At 42.4% G+C, this 14,570-nt stretch overlaps 1 protein-coding gene across 1 annotated transcript in view; it reads right to left on the bottom strand.

Annotated features, from left to right (window-relative positions):
- Window positions 1-368: 368 nt before the first annotated feature.
- UBE2L3 (ubiquitin conjugating enzyme E2 L3) overlaps window positions 369-14,570 on the bottom strand; it is a 31,279-nt gene continuing 17,077 nt past the window's right edge. The window contains exons 3-4 of the mRNA XM_048514306.1: window positions 10,484-10,647; window positions 369-2,455 (exon numbers count right to left, since the gene is read on the bottom strand). Of these exons, the coding sequence (XP_048370263.1) occupies window positions 2,301-2,455; window positions 10,484-10,647 (319 nt within the window). The 3' untranslated portion in view covers window positions 369-2,300. The remainder of the gene's footprint in view (window positions 2,456-10,483; window positions 10,648-14,570) is intronic.

The following is a 14,570-nucleotide window of genomic DNA, read 5'->3' as shown; positions in this document are numbered from 1 at the left end:
GTTTTTGATCACTTGGCATATTGTTTTAGCATGTAAAGCAAGGGGGGCGGGGTAGTTTTTCCTCCACTGTACGTACTCCCAGGTGCAAGCGGAAGAACCAGCAGAGCAATGGTGGATGTGAATTCTGAACTGCAGTTTCTTGAATCACCCAAGTTCCTCTGTTCTCTTTGCAGAGAGCACCAGTTCACATAGAACAGTTTGACCTGAGAGATTTACACTTGAAAAAGAGACTTTCTCACTGTCAAAGTAACAGGAATGCACAAGAGGCTACCATGCAGACAGATGCATTCAACAGCTGAAGACGAATATGGGTCGCTGAGGTGGTGATGCGATGCAGGAGTTACATACACTTCAGTTTGACAGATAAATTTGGCATTTTATGTTTATTTTTGAATCTGCGTGAGCGTGAATGAAACAAAGTCAGTACCAACTTTCTGCAAATGAAGACACAAAAAATTGTGGAAATTTTGGTAATAAGACAGTGCTGATCACCAAGCCTGAACACACACACACACACACACAGGAAATGGCAAGTGTCCGTAAGTAAAGGTAGTTTTTTTTCTTTTACTTTAATTGCCTACCTAAGAATTTGTCTAAGAACACTTAAAAACAGATGCTTCGTACCCAAAACTTATAAAGGAAAAAAACTGTTTTTTTTTTACTTTTTAACAGAGGTACTTGGCTGCCCATCTTCTTAAGTTTTTAAAACAAAGTTGGGAGTAGGAAGGGAAGGAAAAAGGACATATAGAAAACAGGTCACTCTACTGTTCCTCTGACACGCACTAGAACTGAAAGGCTGCGGTGGCAAAGACTACTGATGGACCCCTGGGCACACCACTAATGCAAGTTCCCACCAAATAGAAATGATATGAGCTTCCTATTCTTTGATAAGAGATTGCCAGGAAGGGAGAGAAATGCTTTCTTAAACCAGGTATTCTAATGTAGGTGGCTTTGGTGACCTGGCTAGATCACTTTCCACCATGTCCTACAATATTAAAAACAAACAGAAAGGGCGGGATCGATGACTGGGAACCAAAGGGGGAAACACACAAATAAATCTTCTTTGTCCCTGGAAAACATTATTAAATCATCTGGTTCCAGAGTGGCACACTTCATACAAACTCTCCTAAGAACGAGAATAGCTTTCGTCTCGACTATTGGCCACTTATTGCTTAAGGAAACTTCGCACTGCAATGTGCAACAGAAACAGACAAGCCAGTATTAGGGGAAAGTTCCACTGACCGTTTCATAGCAGAGAGGTAATAAGATGGAAAGATGCACTCAATGCCCCGCTTAAAATATTAAGATTTTGAGAAGCTCTCCCTCTGGACACCCCCCTCAGAGGTCAGGATAGGGAGGTCTCAAGCTGTGTTTCTTTTCTTTTTAAAAAAAACAACTTTGGTACCTCTTGGTCCCTCATCTAAAATTCTCCCAAGTTTGTAACAGTTCTCAGCAATTCTTTCTAATAGGTAGTCTGCATAGATATTAAGAATAAACATGGGGGGGAAAATCACTATTCTTTTGCTACAGCAAATCCTGTGTCAACTTTTCCAAAAAGCAGGACATAGAAGTCATATTTTAATTCACTCGTGCACACAGAAGCTTGGAGTTCCCCATTTAATAAACATTATTGTGGTAACATCAGCCAAATTTACACAAGATCTGGGTTTGGTTCTGATTATTTTGCAGTGTACATGTGGTGATTTTTATTATGTTACAAACTGAAGTTAATAGAAACTTGGGATCAAGTTTCATGAAGTGCAGCTCAACATTTAAGAGAGGGAAATAAAAAGAAACTCACTGCCAAACATTGAACTTTCGTCTTCTTCTTTTTTGCCAGGACAACAATAAAATTTTGCTAAGACATCAATGTCATGGTGTTTTCTCTTTTTGGGGGGTGGGAGGGGGAAAGGAGAAAAAAAGTGATAAACAGGAACTGCAAGGGGAAAAAAAATAATAACAGCCACAACCTTCTGAACTTTCAAGGGCAGATTATAAGTCTAAGGTATTTTTCATAAATTCTGACAAGGAAAAAAAAGAAACAGCATCCTTTAAAGTATATTGAAGCAGTGATTTTAAACAAAGAAAGCAGAACTAGAACATCTTAAATTTTAATCCTTTCTTTAGAGGTTGCCTAGACCACTTTTGATTAAGAAACTGTAGAAAGTTAGTAACAGCCACAAGTTAACACCGAAAGGTGGCACTTGTCAATTTTCCAGAGAGTCCTGCTTTGTGGGGTGTCTGAAATGCACTGCTCCAGATCTTCTATCACACACTGCTGGCATCAACTGTGCCAGAGTTTAGTCCACTGGTCGCTTTTCACCATATTTCTTTGTAAACTCTTCAGCGTTCTTACAGAATTTTTTACGGTCCTTAGAGTATTCTTCGGCTAGGTCGGCCCGAAGTGGGTGCTCGGGCTGGGGATCGTTCACCAGTGCGATGAGGGACTGGATTACTGTCAAAAGAAGCACAGAAGCTGTTAGTGGGGAGGTGGGAAGAATTACCCTCACCCTGCCATCATTAAAGCTTTGGGGTTTCTGTTTCTACAAAAATAAACATCTAACTGGCAAGCACTGATTTTAAGTTACTGTATATACTCAAGTTTAAGAGGCACCTAATTGTACCACAAAAAACCGGGAAAACTTATTGACTCGAGTATAAGTCAAGGGTGGGAAATTTCAAGGGCACAGAGTAATACCTAACAAAATTTCAAGGGCACAGAGTAATACCTAACACAGCATTCAGAGCCAATGGAGCAACTCTAATGGCAAAGACTGTGGCTTTATCAAAGCTGGAGGGTTCACAAGCCTGGCTTCACATAAAAACACAAAAGGGAATGGTGAATTAAATACTCAAAGTAGGATACAGGCAAAATGCTTCAGCCACAGCCGGTGTGATCCATTACTAACCCTGCTTTGATGGGTTATATTAATGTTTGCTGCACTTGCTGATTGTGATCTCCTTTCTCCATGTGGCACAGGTGCGGCGGCCATCTTGGAATTACCGTATATACTCGAGTACAAGCCGAGGGAGGCTTTTTCAGCATTAAAAATGTGCTGAAAAAGTCAACATACTCGAGTATATACGGTATATGTTTTTTTTTTTTTGGTCTGCTATAGAAGCTGCCAAGGTGACAAAGGCATTGGAAGACACAGCCAAACAAGAACACAGCACAGAAGCAAATGTTCCAACCATCAGAAGTTTATTTCAGTTTTTAAGATATGCCCTCTGCCCAACAGAGGTAACACTGGCACCTTCACAAGTCTTGCCTGATGATTCCAGATGGGTAGCCCGTTAGCCCGTAGTCCAGGGGCACCTTATTCCAGCACAAGTTTTGCAAGCCAGAGCTCACTTCTTCTGATGCATCTGCAGAAAAGACTTCTGCTGGAATGCATTCTGTTAATCTTTAACATACCACTTAGCTCCTGTTTAATTTTGCCTGGGGAGAGCATTGCAGAATAGGGCACCCCCATGAAAAGTGCCCAAATTTTAAAGGTGGGGGCACCTTAATGGGAGGTCTTCTGAAGCAGCTCTTATCAAGATCAACCTGGTTTGCAGAGGGGAATGTGGTCCTTCAAGAATCCGGTGTAACATAAAACAGAATGGGTGAACAAGTGAAAATTTAAACTGAACTCCTAAATCTACTGTAGTGCCAGAGATGTCTGCTTGATTTTAACCAGATTCAAGACCCCTGATCCACTACAGCATTCAGAGTGTGATCTAAAGCCAACTGTTCTCTTGTTTTCTGTCTGGTCTATCTCACAGGGGTTTCGTAAATAAACAGGAGAACAGGTGGCCAAGCTGCATAGATGGGATCAGACGTACCAGTAATAAATAAGTGCTACTAAGCTGTGGTGCTTGTGTTTGTGTGCAAAGTGCCATTATGTCGCAGCCAAACTTATGGCAAACAAGGGGAAAACAAGAGGCTTTCAAGGCAGCGAAAAGCAAATATGGTTTGTCATTGCCTGCCTCTGCAGAGTCTTCCTTGGTGGTCTCCCTTCCAAGTACTGACCCTGCTAAGCTTCAAGATCAGGCTACACCATACCTAACACTAGAATAGTTGTATATTTTTCTCTCTTTTTAAAAAAGGATGAACAAACTTCTAGTGTAGAGCCTTGAGGGGAAATGACACTTTTTTTCATTGCACATTAACACCACGAACATGGACATGGATATTATCAAGATTTTTTTGACCCAGTGAAATCTACTGAGGATGTACAATAATGTTCAATTACCAAGTTTCAGGGCTCACAGCTTTAACTGCTGTTCAATCCCGTGAAACAGTTACATTCTTCTAAGCATACTGGTTTCCAACAGAATAAGCATGCTGCAGTGATGTCTAGATAGGCTTTTAGACAGTGCTGGGGTGGAGTCAGCAGTTGTGGTCCACATTGGCACCAACGACATTGGGAAATGTAGCCAGGAGGTTCTGGAAGCTAAATTTAGGCTGCTAGGAAACAGGTTGAAGTCCAGGACCCCCAAGGTGGCATTCTCAGAAATGCACTACCCGCTCCATCGCCAAGCAGGGCCGAAGCTAGTGCAGCTGGAGATACAGGGTCTTTAACAAGCGTGGGATGAGAAGGTGGTGTTGTAGGCAGAGGGCTATTCAGATTGTGACGGTCCAGGAACTGGGGAACCTTTTGGGACAAGCGCAGGCAGCCTGTAGCCAAACGGGACGGGCTTCATCTTAACCAAAAGATGGAAACCAGGCTGCTTGGCACTCAACACGCGCGTAAAAAAGGTGGCAGAACAGCTTTTAAACTGATCACTGGGGAAAGCCGGCCAGGAGCTTGGGAGGTGACTCTCTCGGGTTCGGGATAATACACAGTATCTATGGGGATGCAGACAGAGAGGGAGGTTTTTCTAAATCCGCAACCACATACAAAGAGAGGAACATAGCTTAATGTGCATGTGACAAGGGATAGTAAGTCTACAAAAGACTTGAGGGTAAAGCTACATTACAAATCCCAGGTTAAGGACAGAGACAGGGTATACAGGTGTCTCCCATGCTAATAGTAGAAGCATGTTGACCTAAAAAATGCTGGGGAGCTGGAGGTACAGAGTTTTGAAGGAGGACTTTGATATAGTTGGGCATTACAGAGACATGGTGGAATGATGGAGAACCAGTGGGATGCTGTTAAGGCACCAGGCTACAGGCCTCTATAGGGAAGGATAGGACCTGGGCTTATTGGAGGGAGTGGAGCGTTGCCCTTTACATCAAAGAGAGCATAGTATCACATGTAAAATATAGACAAAGCAGTAGAGCTGGTTCCCCTACAGAATCACTACACGTGGGATGTCAATACCAGGTGTGAAGGACAGTTTAATATTAGGAATATATTATCGTCCCCCCCTGGACAAAAAAAGTGCACAAGAGGATTCTGAGATGGAAAAAGAAATTAGAGAGGCCAACAAAAACAAAAATGTAGTGGTAATGGGTGATTTTAACTATCCCCATATAAACTGGAAAAATGGATGTTCAGGTCATAGTAAGGAGAGAGCATTCCTGGATATGCTAAATGACTGTGGCTTAGAGCAGATGTTTGTGGAACCAACCAGGGGAGAGGTGATCCTAGATCTAATTCTATGTGGGACCCAGGACCTGGTGCAGGAAGTCAGTGTTGTTGAGCCGATAGGGAACAGCGACCACAATACTGTCAGATTCAGTATCTCAGCATGCGAACAAGTGGCAACTACTTATCTTATTTTATTTTGCTCAAGGACATAGGTAAGGGTTTTTTTCTCAGGTTCACCCAACACAAGCCTTTATTGGCATATAAAACGGGACAAAGTTTTAAAACAAAACAAGGTTAAGAAATACAGTTAAAATTGCTAAAATTACTAATTTCCAGTATAAAATTTGCAACAGTTTCACAAATGAGCACATCAGAGCTGTTCAGGAGATTGGGTATCTTATAACACTCATGCCACTGAAAACATTTCAAGAAAATGGAATTCATGTATTTCATGCATATCTTATTGTATTTAGGGCATAGAAACAAAGAATGGTCAAGTGTTTCAACCGTAGTCCTATCACATGAACAAACTCTTTTAGAACGTTCCATATTCTTAAATCTTCCCTCCAGCAGAGCTGATGGCAGCACATTACATCTTGCAGTAGCCAAGGCTCTCCTCTGGGTGGGATTTATCAGCAGACGAAGATATGCTGCCATAATTCCACGCTCGCATGGGATTAGTAATGTAGTCGGAGAACAGGTTGTCTTGGCAGCACGAGTCAAATTATGAAAATCAAGATCCAAGAGCCTATTCTTAACTAGTCTGAACGCTTCCACCTTTGTGAGCATAAGGAGTGATTCCAGGGGGAAACCAATCGCTTCAACCTTTCTAAAGATCAAAGTATACCATTCTGAAATAAAGTGATCTGATAACAGAGAGGGAATATAGCTATTGGATCCCACTAGAAAATGTATATGCAGCCAATATTTTATGGCCCTTATCCATGCCAAGGTTTCTAGAGTTGTTTGGCCCATCTCAATGCACAACGCAGCATAAGGCACACATCTAGGGAGCCCCATTAGTTTCCGAAGGAATTTGGAATGTAATAAATTAAATGATTTATTTATTGCCGAAATCCAAATGGGGGAACCGTACAGTAGCTTCTATTCCTGATCAAACAGTTGTATACCAACACTGTTTGTCAAGTTAGATGCTCTGGGGAAGGTCAGTTAACTAGCAGAATTAGTACTCCTCGTGGGGTTAAACAAGGTTGCATACTGGCTCCTACTTTATTCAATTTATTCCTCAATGATTTACCTCATGCTTTGGTGTCTGTGAATGGGCATAGTCCTAAATTACATCTTACCCATGTTCCTTTAATGTTGTATGCAGATGATGCAGTGTTATTGTCCTTGTCCAGTATTGGCCTTAAACACCTAATGTACAGTTTTGCTAATTATTGCGAAGAGAACAGACTGGAAATTAACTATGCTAAAACTAAAGTTCTCATTTTTGCTAAGAGTTGGAAGCCCATGTCCTGGCGAATTAAGGGCCACAAAATTGAGCAGGTCAAATATTTCCGATACCTTGGCATTTACTATAGGTATAATTTGTCATAGTCCTCACAGCGACTAGCAGTAACTACCTCGGCACATACCAACATGACAGCAATATATCGCTTTTTTTATAGTAAAGGCAATCAATACATTCCTGCGGCTTTGAAGGTTTTTGAGGCTAGGATTGGCTCCTTGCTAAAGTGGCAACTACTAATGTAATTACATTCGCCTTCAGAAAGGGAAATTTCTCAAAGATGAGGGGGATAGTGCGCAGGAAGCTGAAAGGGAAAATCAAGAGAGTCAAAACTGTCCAGGATGCTTGGAGGTTATTTAAAAACACAGTAATAAAAGCTCAGCTAGAATGTGTTCCGCAGGTTAGGAAAGGCAGCACCCAGTCCAAAAGAAAGCCACCATGGTTAACAAGAGAGGTTGAGGAAATTATCAGAAAAAAGAAAATGTCTTTTAGAAAATGGAAGTCCAGTTTGACTGATGAAGAATATGAGAGGGAACACAAATGGTGGCAAAAGAGAAGCAAGTTAGCTGTAAGGGAGGCAAAAAAGGATTATGAGGAACGCATGGCTGCGAACATCAAGACCAGCAACAAACAGTTCTTCAAGTACATCAAAAGCAGGAAGCCAGCAAGGGAAGCGGTAGGCGCGTTAGATGACAAAGGAACAAAGGGTGTGCTAAAAGATGGCAGGGAGATTGCAGAGAAGCTGAATGAATTATTTGCATCTATCTTCACCCAAGAGGAGGTGAGGAACATTCCTGCACCTGAACCAAGCCTCTTAGGAGGTGAATCCGAGGAACTAGCGAAGATAGTGGTAGACAAGGAAGAAGTTCTGGCAGCCATTGATAAACTAAATGTTACCAAATCCCCTGGCCCAGATTGCATTCACCCAAGAGTTCTTAAAGAGCTCAAGCATGAAATTGCTGATCTTCTCACTTTAATATGCAACTTATCCCTGAAATCAGGCTCCATCCCTGAAGACTGGAAGATGGCCAATGTCACATCAATCTTTAAGAAAGGATCTAGGGGGGACCCAGGAAATTACAGGCCAGTCAGTTTGACATCTGTTCCTGGTAAATTAGTAGAATCTATCATTAAAGATAAAATTATAAAACATGTAGAAAAGCAAGACCTGCTGAGAAAGAGTCAGCATGGCTTTTGCAGAGGCAAATCCTGTCCTACAAACTTACTAGAGTTCTTTGAGGGTGTAAACAGGCATGTGGACAGGGGTGAACCGGTGGACATTGTCTACTTGGATTTCCAAAAGGCTTTTGACAAAGTTCCTCACCAGAGACTGTTGAGAAAACTCAGCAATGAAGGAATAAGAGGGGAAGTCCTCCTATGGATTAAAAACTGGTTGAGAAACAGGAAACAAAGAGTGTGTGTAAATGGGAAGTTCTCACAATGGAGAGATGTCGGGAGTGGTGTCCCCCAAGGATCCGTTTTGGGACCAGTGCTCTTTAACCTATTCATAAATGACCTGGAAGAAGGGGTGTGTAGCGTGGTGGCCAAGTTTGCAGATGATACCAAATTATGTAGGGTGGTGCAGGAACCACAAAAGGATTCTGCGCGAAGAGCTCCAAGCGGACCTTTGATAAATTAGGTGAGTGGGCTCCAGAAGTGGCAGATGCAGTTCAATGTAGCAAAATGTAAAGTGATGCACATAGGGGCAAAAAAAAATCCAAACTTCACATAACACGCTTACAGGGGGTCAGTGCTATCAGTCACAGACCAGGAAAGGATTTGGGCGCTCTTAGTTGATAGTCTCCATGGGAATGTCAACTCAAATGCATGGCAGCTGTAAAAAAAGGCAAACTCTCTATGCTGGGGGATCATTAGAAAAGGGAATTGGAGAATAAAACTGCAAAGATTGTCACATGCCTCTTACATAAAGCAATGGATGCGACACGCGATCTTGGAGTACTGTGTCCAAGTTCTGGTCGCCAAGATCTCCAAAAAAAAAGGATATTGAGGAGATAGGAAAAAAGTGCAGAGAAGGGCAACGAGGATGATTTCGAGAGGACTGGAGCACCTTCCTATGAGGAGAGTAGCTGCAGCCGTTTGGGACTCTTTAGTTTGGAGAGGAGGCGCAGCTGAGGGGATAAGCGACTGAAGTCTAAGCAAAATCATTATGCATGGGGTGAAAGAAAATGTTGACAGAGAGAAATTTTTCTCTTTCTCACAATACTAGAACCAGGGGGCATACATTGAAAATGCTGGGGGGAAGAATTAGAACTAATAAAAGGAAACACTTCTTCACGCAACGTGTGATTGGTGTTTGGAATATGCTGCCACAGGAGGAGGTGATGGCCACTAACCTGGATAGCTTTAAAAGGGGCTTGGACAGATTTATGGAGGAGAAGTCGATCTCTGGCTACCAATCTTGATCCTCCTTGATCTGAGATTGCAAATGCCTGAACAGACCAGGTGATCGGGAGCAACAGCCGCAGAAGGCCATTGCGTTCACATCCTACATGTGAGCTCCCAAAGGCACCTGGTGGGCCACTGCGAGTAGCAGAGAGCGGGACTAGATGGACTTTGGTCTGATCCAGCTGGCTTGTTCTTATGTTCTTAGGATTGCAGTGTGCATAGATTAACCGGGTAAAATATATTCTATGGTGCATGAACTGCCTCAACACTTTCTCTGGACTTCATACAGACTTGTAACATGTCCCTACGAACACAAGTTCCCATTCCTTAAAACTACCTTGGAAATCATAAGGGACAAAACATCTATTTTGTTTCTATGATGCGATAAATGGGTCACATCATGAAAATAGGCTTGCAATCTCCTTGGACCCCAGTCCAGTAAACCCCACTAGACACACTCAATGCTTTGCCCTGCTTAGAAAGGCAACAAAACACAGCTGCTTGGAGAATGGCAGAACACAAAGGCTGCTTTCGCACATGCAGAATAATGCACTTTCAATTCACTTTCAATGCACTCTGCAGCTGTGCGGAGTAGCAAAATCCACATGTAGCAACTGCGAAAGTGGATTGAAAGTGCATTATTCTGCATGTGCGTAAGCAGCCAAAGCACTGATATTTTCCAACAGACTTTTCCCAATGCTATTCTCATCTAAGCAGAGGCATATGTGTTTGCATTTCCAGTCTCTCATTCTTGCCATTCCATATATAAAGCTCAAAATGTCTCAGTACACACAACACGTGCAATCTCAAGCACGTGCGTTTGCGTAAAGTGTGTCAAATCACAGTTGACTTATGGCAACCCAGGAGGATTTTCAAGGAAACAGACTAGCAGAGGTGGTTTGCCATTGCCTTCTCAGCATAGCAGCCCTAGACTTTCTTGGTGGTCTCCCATCCAAGTGCTAACCAGGGCTGAGCCTGCTTAGCTTCTGGAAATGGATGAGATTAGGCAAGTCTGAGCCATCCAGGTCATTTAACCCTGTTTAATTCTCACTGAAATTCAGCTTAGTGGAAGGAAGTGTGGCTATCTTACCTTGATCAGTTTTGGTGGCTGGCTTCCAGTTTTCTGCACTAATTACTGGCAGACAAACCTGACCCTTTTCATCGATGTTAGGGTGATAGATCTTTGTTTTAAATGTAATCTTAGGAGGTTTGAATGGATACTCTGCTGGAAAGTTGATTTCAATCCCAACAGCACTCCTTATCGATGCGATCGGTATCATTGTCCTGGCAAAAGAGACAGGTAAGATGGTAAGCGAAACTGTACTGGCCATACAGCGGAACAAAAGCAAGCTTGTTTTCTGCTGCTCCAGAGACTAGGACAAGGATTAATGGGTTCAAGGTGAAGGAAAAGAGATTCACCTAAACATCAGGAAAATCTTCCTGACAGTAAGGGATGTTTGACAGTGGGATGCACTACCTCACAGTGTGGTAGAGTCTCCTTCTTTGAGGTTTTTAAACAGAGACTGGATGGCCATCTGTTAGGAGTGCTTTGACTGTGTGTTCCTGCATTGCAGGGGCCCTTGGGGTATCTTCCAACTATGGTTCTATGAAAAGTAACATTTGGAGGGTTATCTATGGCAGCAGTTCCCAGCTTCTTGGTATGGTGACCCACTTTAAAAACAATAACAACAATGCAAACACAAATCAACAAAATTAGTAAAATCCCACTTCCACAGGTTTTACAATCTACTAAGTTGGGAAACACTGATCTATGGAGCAAATAATTCAGAACTGTGAACATTCCTAAAATAACCATGTTTTCTCTGTAAAGAGCTAATAATGTTTACATGCTCATTCTTTTAATATTATGTGCTAGAAAGGTAACTTGCGTGATCTGCAGCAAAGATACAGCTGCCTGATAAAGGAGAAATATACTCTATCAGGACTGCATTGGAAAGTGCTTGCAAAATGAACTGGGGAAGAGGCGGCCTATAAATCTAAAATATAAATAAATAAAATATAAATAAATAAATAAATAAACTGCTGATCCGAACGGGGGGGGGGGGGGAAGGGAGATATCTTATGCTGCTATTATATACTCTTTGGATTATTCAAATAAACATCTCTCCTACAACGGCTGGTTAACAGAACTACTATTTGCCAGTCACAAGAACATAGCTCAAGGGGCCAATTATTGTTCTTTTGTTAATGGCATCACAAAGAGCTGAAATCAGATGAAGGAAAAAAATGGTGCAATTTACTATTGAATTCTAGTGGCATTCTGCAAGAGCAGATCTTTATTTATTAACATGATTTCTATCCCGCCTTTCAGCCCTTCAGAGGGCCACCTGGGCAAGCTAAAAAATTAAGCCATGCAAATTAAATCTCTCCTTGAAAGCCATTGAAACCAAGACACAAACACATAATTAAAACTAGAGCTTAACGTAAATACAAAAGATGAAAACAACAGTTAAAATATTGGGAAAGAAGGAGGGAATTGCCCAGCCACTGAGAAAATCTCCTTTTCAATCCATGGCTTGCTAAAGCGTGCAGACAGAAGACTCTCATGCCGCTCCATTCTGCCACAGGTACCACTTGCTCTCCTTTCAGACTCACATTCTTGGCTATTACTGTGAGCATCCCTTCATTCAAAGACAATTCACACAGGTAAATGGCAAACTCCTGCACAACAACATCACATTATATGCACAGTTTATGTCACACAATCACCACTGTCAGTTGTTCCAAATCCTTTACCATTCATTTCATTACAAACTCTTTCTTGCCCAACACTCCCCCCCCAAAAAAATCTCTCAGGCTCTTTTCTGTGTCCCCCCCCACCCCATCTTTCAGAAAACCAAAGCATTAGAGAAGAAGCAGAAGGCTATGTATGAAGTGCACGGGGCTTTGAATGACCAAAATCCAACTTTCATTTTCACTAGTTAAAGAACCTGAAACCTTACATTAACTTCCATATGGTTTAAATAACATAAATATTGTAAATTGAACATGCACACAAGATTAACATAAGAAAAAAACCCTGTAAGAACAAAGAGCTGGATGAATCCATGGAAACGGTCACTGCAAGTATCAAAACGCAGACATCGTTTGAGATTGTTAAGAGAAAGGACTACAAAATTATGCAGAATAAGTCTTTATGCATGCAAGTTAACTGGTTAGGAGCCAACGAACAACATATTTAATTCCATACACCCAGGGGGGGCTTGCATGTCCTGAATAAGGCACCTAATCCCCAGCCAGAAGCTGTTTCAAAAGTGCTACATGACTAGAGAACTGTGTGTGTGAATGTCTGTGTGGGGAAAACATGACAGCTCAAAGGGAAAAAAAGGTTCAGAGTATATGAAAACTCTTGACTGGTACCCGTAAACGACTGTCTTTGTCGCTTGAATGCCCTCAACTCTGGTAACCTATACTATCCAAGCCACTCCACCTCAGAGGGGAGTGAGAACTGGAAAAGGGCTTGGAACAGAACAAAAAAATTTTCAGGGATGTGATGGGGACATTTTCTTTGCAAAACAGAAAGATAAAGGCTTTCGTCACCGGGGAAAACGAACAGGAGACTATGTACCAGAAAGCAACACCGTCAGTCTTCCCCGCTTCCTCGTCCTACCAACTTGCGCAAAATGGCCTCAAAGTTTGTGTTCCAATTTCAAAAGAACTTTACTCATAAAAGAAGGTCCGACAACATGAGAGAGAAGATTCATACAACGGAGACCACGAGGACGTCTCTTAACTCTGAACAGCCATTCGACACGCCATACTTGTTCATTCTGCCCTGCCACGGATAGACCAGGCTAGCCAGATCTCAGAAGCTAAGCAGGACAGGCCCTGTTAGTACCTGGATGGGAGACCTCCAAGGAATACCAGAGTAATTATGTAGGGGACGGGAATAGAAAACCCTCTCTGTTAGTCTCTTACCTTTAAAACCCCACCAGCAGTCATTACAAGTCAGATGTGATTTAAGAGGGGGGACGGGGACCTTGTTCACACTAAAGGAACTGAAAGCATTCTATCCAGCTACTACATTTTAATCTCATCCTTCTTCCAAGGAGCTCAGTCTGGTCTACATGGTTCACTTTTCTCCCATTTTTTCATCACAATCGTGTGAAGCAGGGTTAGCAAGGGAAAGACAGTGTGACTAGTGAGCTTGCTGGCGGAGAGAGAGGAGTTGAATCTGGGTCTCCCAAAACTTCATCCCACACTCTTATCTCCTCTGCCACACTGGCTTCCTGAGATGTGTGAGTGCTGGAAGCCCTAATCAATCACGATACATGTTCCATTACCTCTCCTGCCAACGGACCTGTTGGGGCAACTTCTCTTGTAAAGTTCAAAGTCTTCGAGATAAAACATTGGTTACCACAATAAATCAAGGCAACTGAGCTGGACGGCTATCAGTAACGTCAGCTGCTGTCCGCCCACTCCCTCCTTTGAATAGGAATATGCCTGTTTAACATTCAAGCCAAGTACAGAATTACAAAGGCAATTTAGTGTGTCATGAAACTTGCATAAATTCCACTGATGCGCACCTCCTCGGGTGCTACATTTTGTCTTCTTACAAAAGGAAACCCCAACAGCAAAAAGGAATGGTATCAAGTATCCTCAAACAGCCTTAGCAACATGTCAAAACACAAAAGATAAAATCGTGGATAGAAATTGGTTATCGGACCCATGCTGCAGAGCCTGATCAAATTGCTCAAGCACTCAGAACATGAATCATCTGCCTAGTGAAGATTTCTGCCTAATGAAGATTTCTCAAGAGTGGGCATTCTATTACACTAACAACCTAGTTCAGTATTCCCCACCTAACCCCCCACTCCCTCAACAAAAGATTTTCATTACTGTCCGAGTTGCTCACTGTTGATCATCGTTATTACAACTCAGAAATGAAAGGACGGTGCACAAGCTCACGGCACTGGCCCAATTCTTCACAGGCTTGGATATTCCAGACAAGTTCAATACTATCTGGTGATTGGAAAGCAACTACCAAGGTGTCAAGTAAAAGATCTCCCCATCCTGAATACTACTACTGAGAGATCCATCTTTGTACAGTGCAAATGCCAGTGAGTATGGGACCAGTTGCACGCAAAAGATGGCTCTACTACTCAACTGTGGTCCTCTGCAACCAAAGATGCCTCCAGAGCTATAGAGAGATCCCA

The sequence above is a fragment of the Sphaerodactylus townsendi genome, linkage group LG13 (genome assembly GCF_021028975.2).
Source record: "Sphaerodactylus townsendi isolate TG3544 linkage group LG13, MPM_Stown_v2.3, whole genome shotgun sequence".
NCBI lineage: Eukaryota > Metazoa > Chordata > Lepidosauria > Squamata > Sphaerodactylidae > Sphaerodactylus > Sphaerodactylus townsendi.
This window is presented reverse-complemented; position numbering and strand designations above follow the sequence as displayed.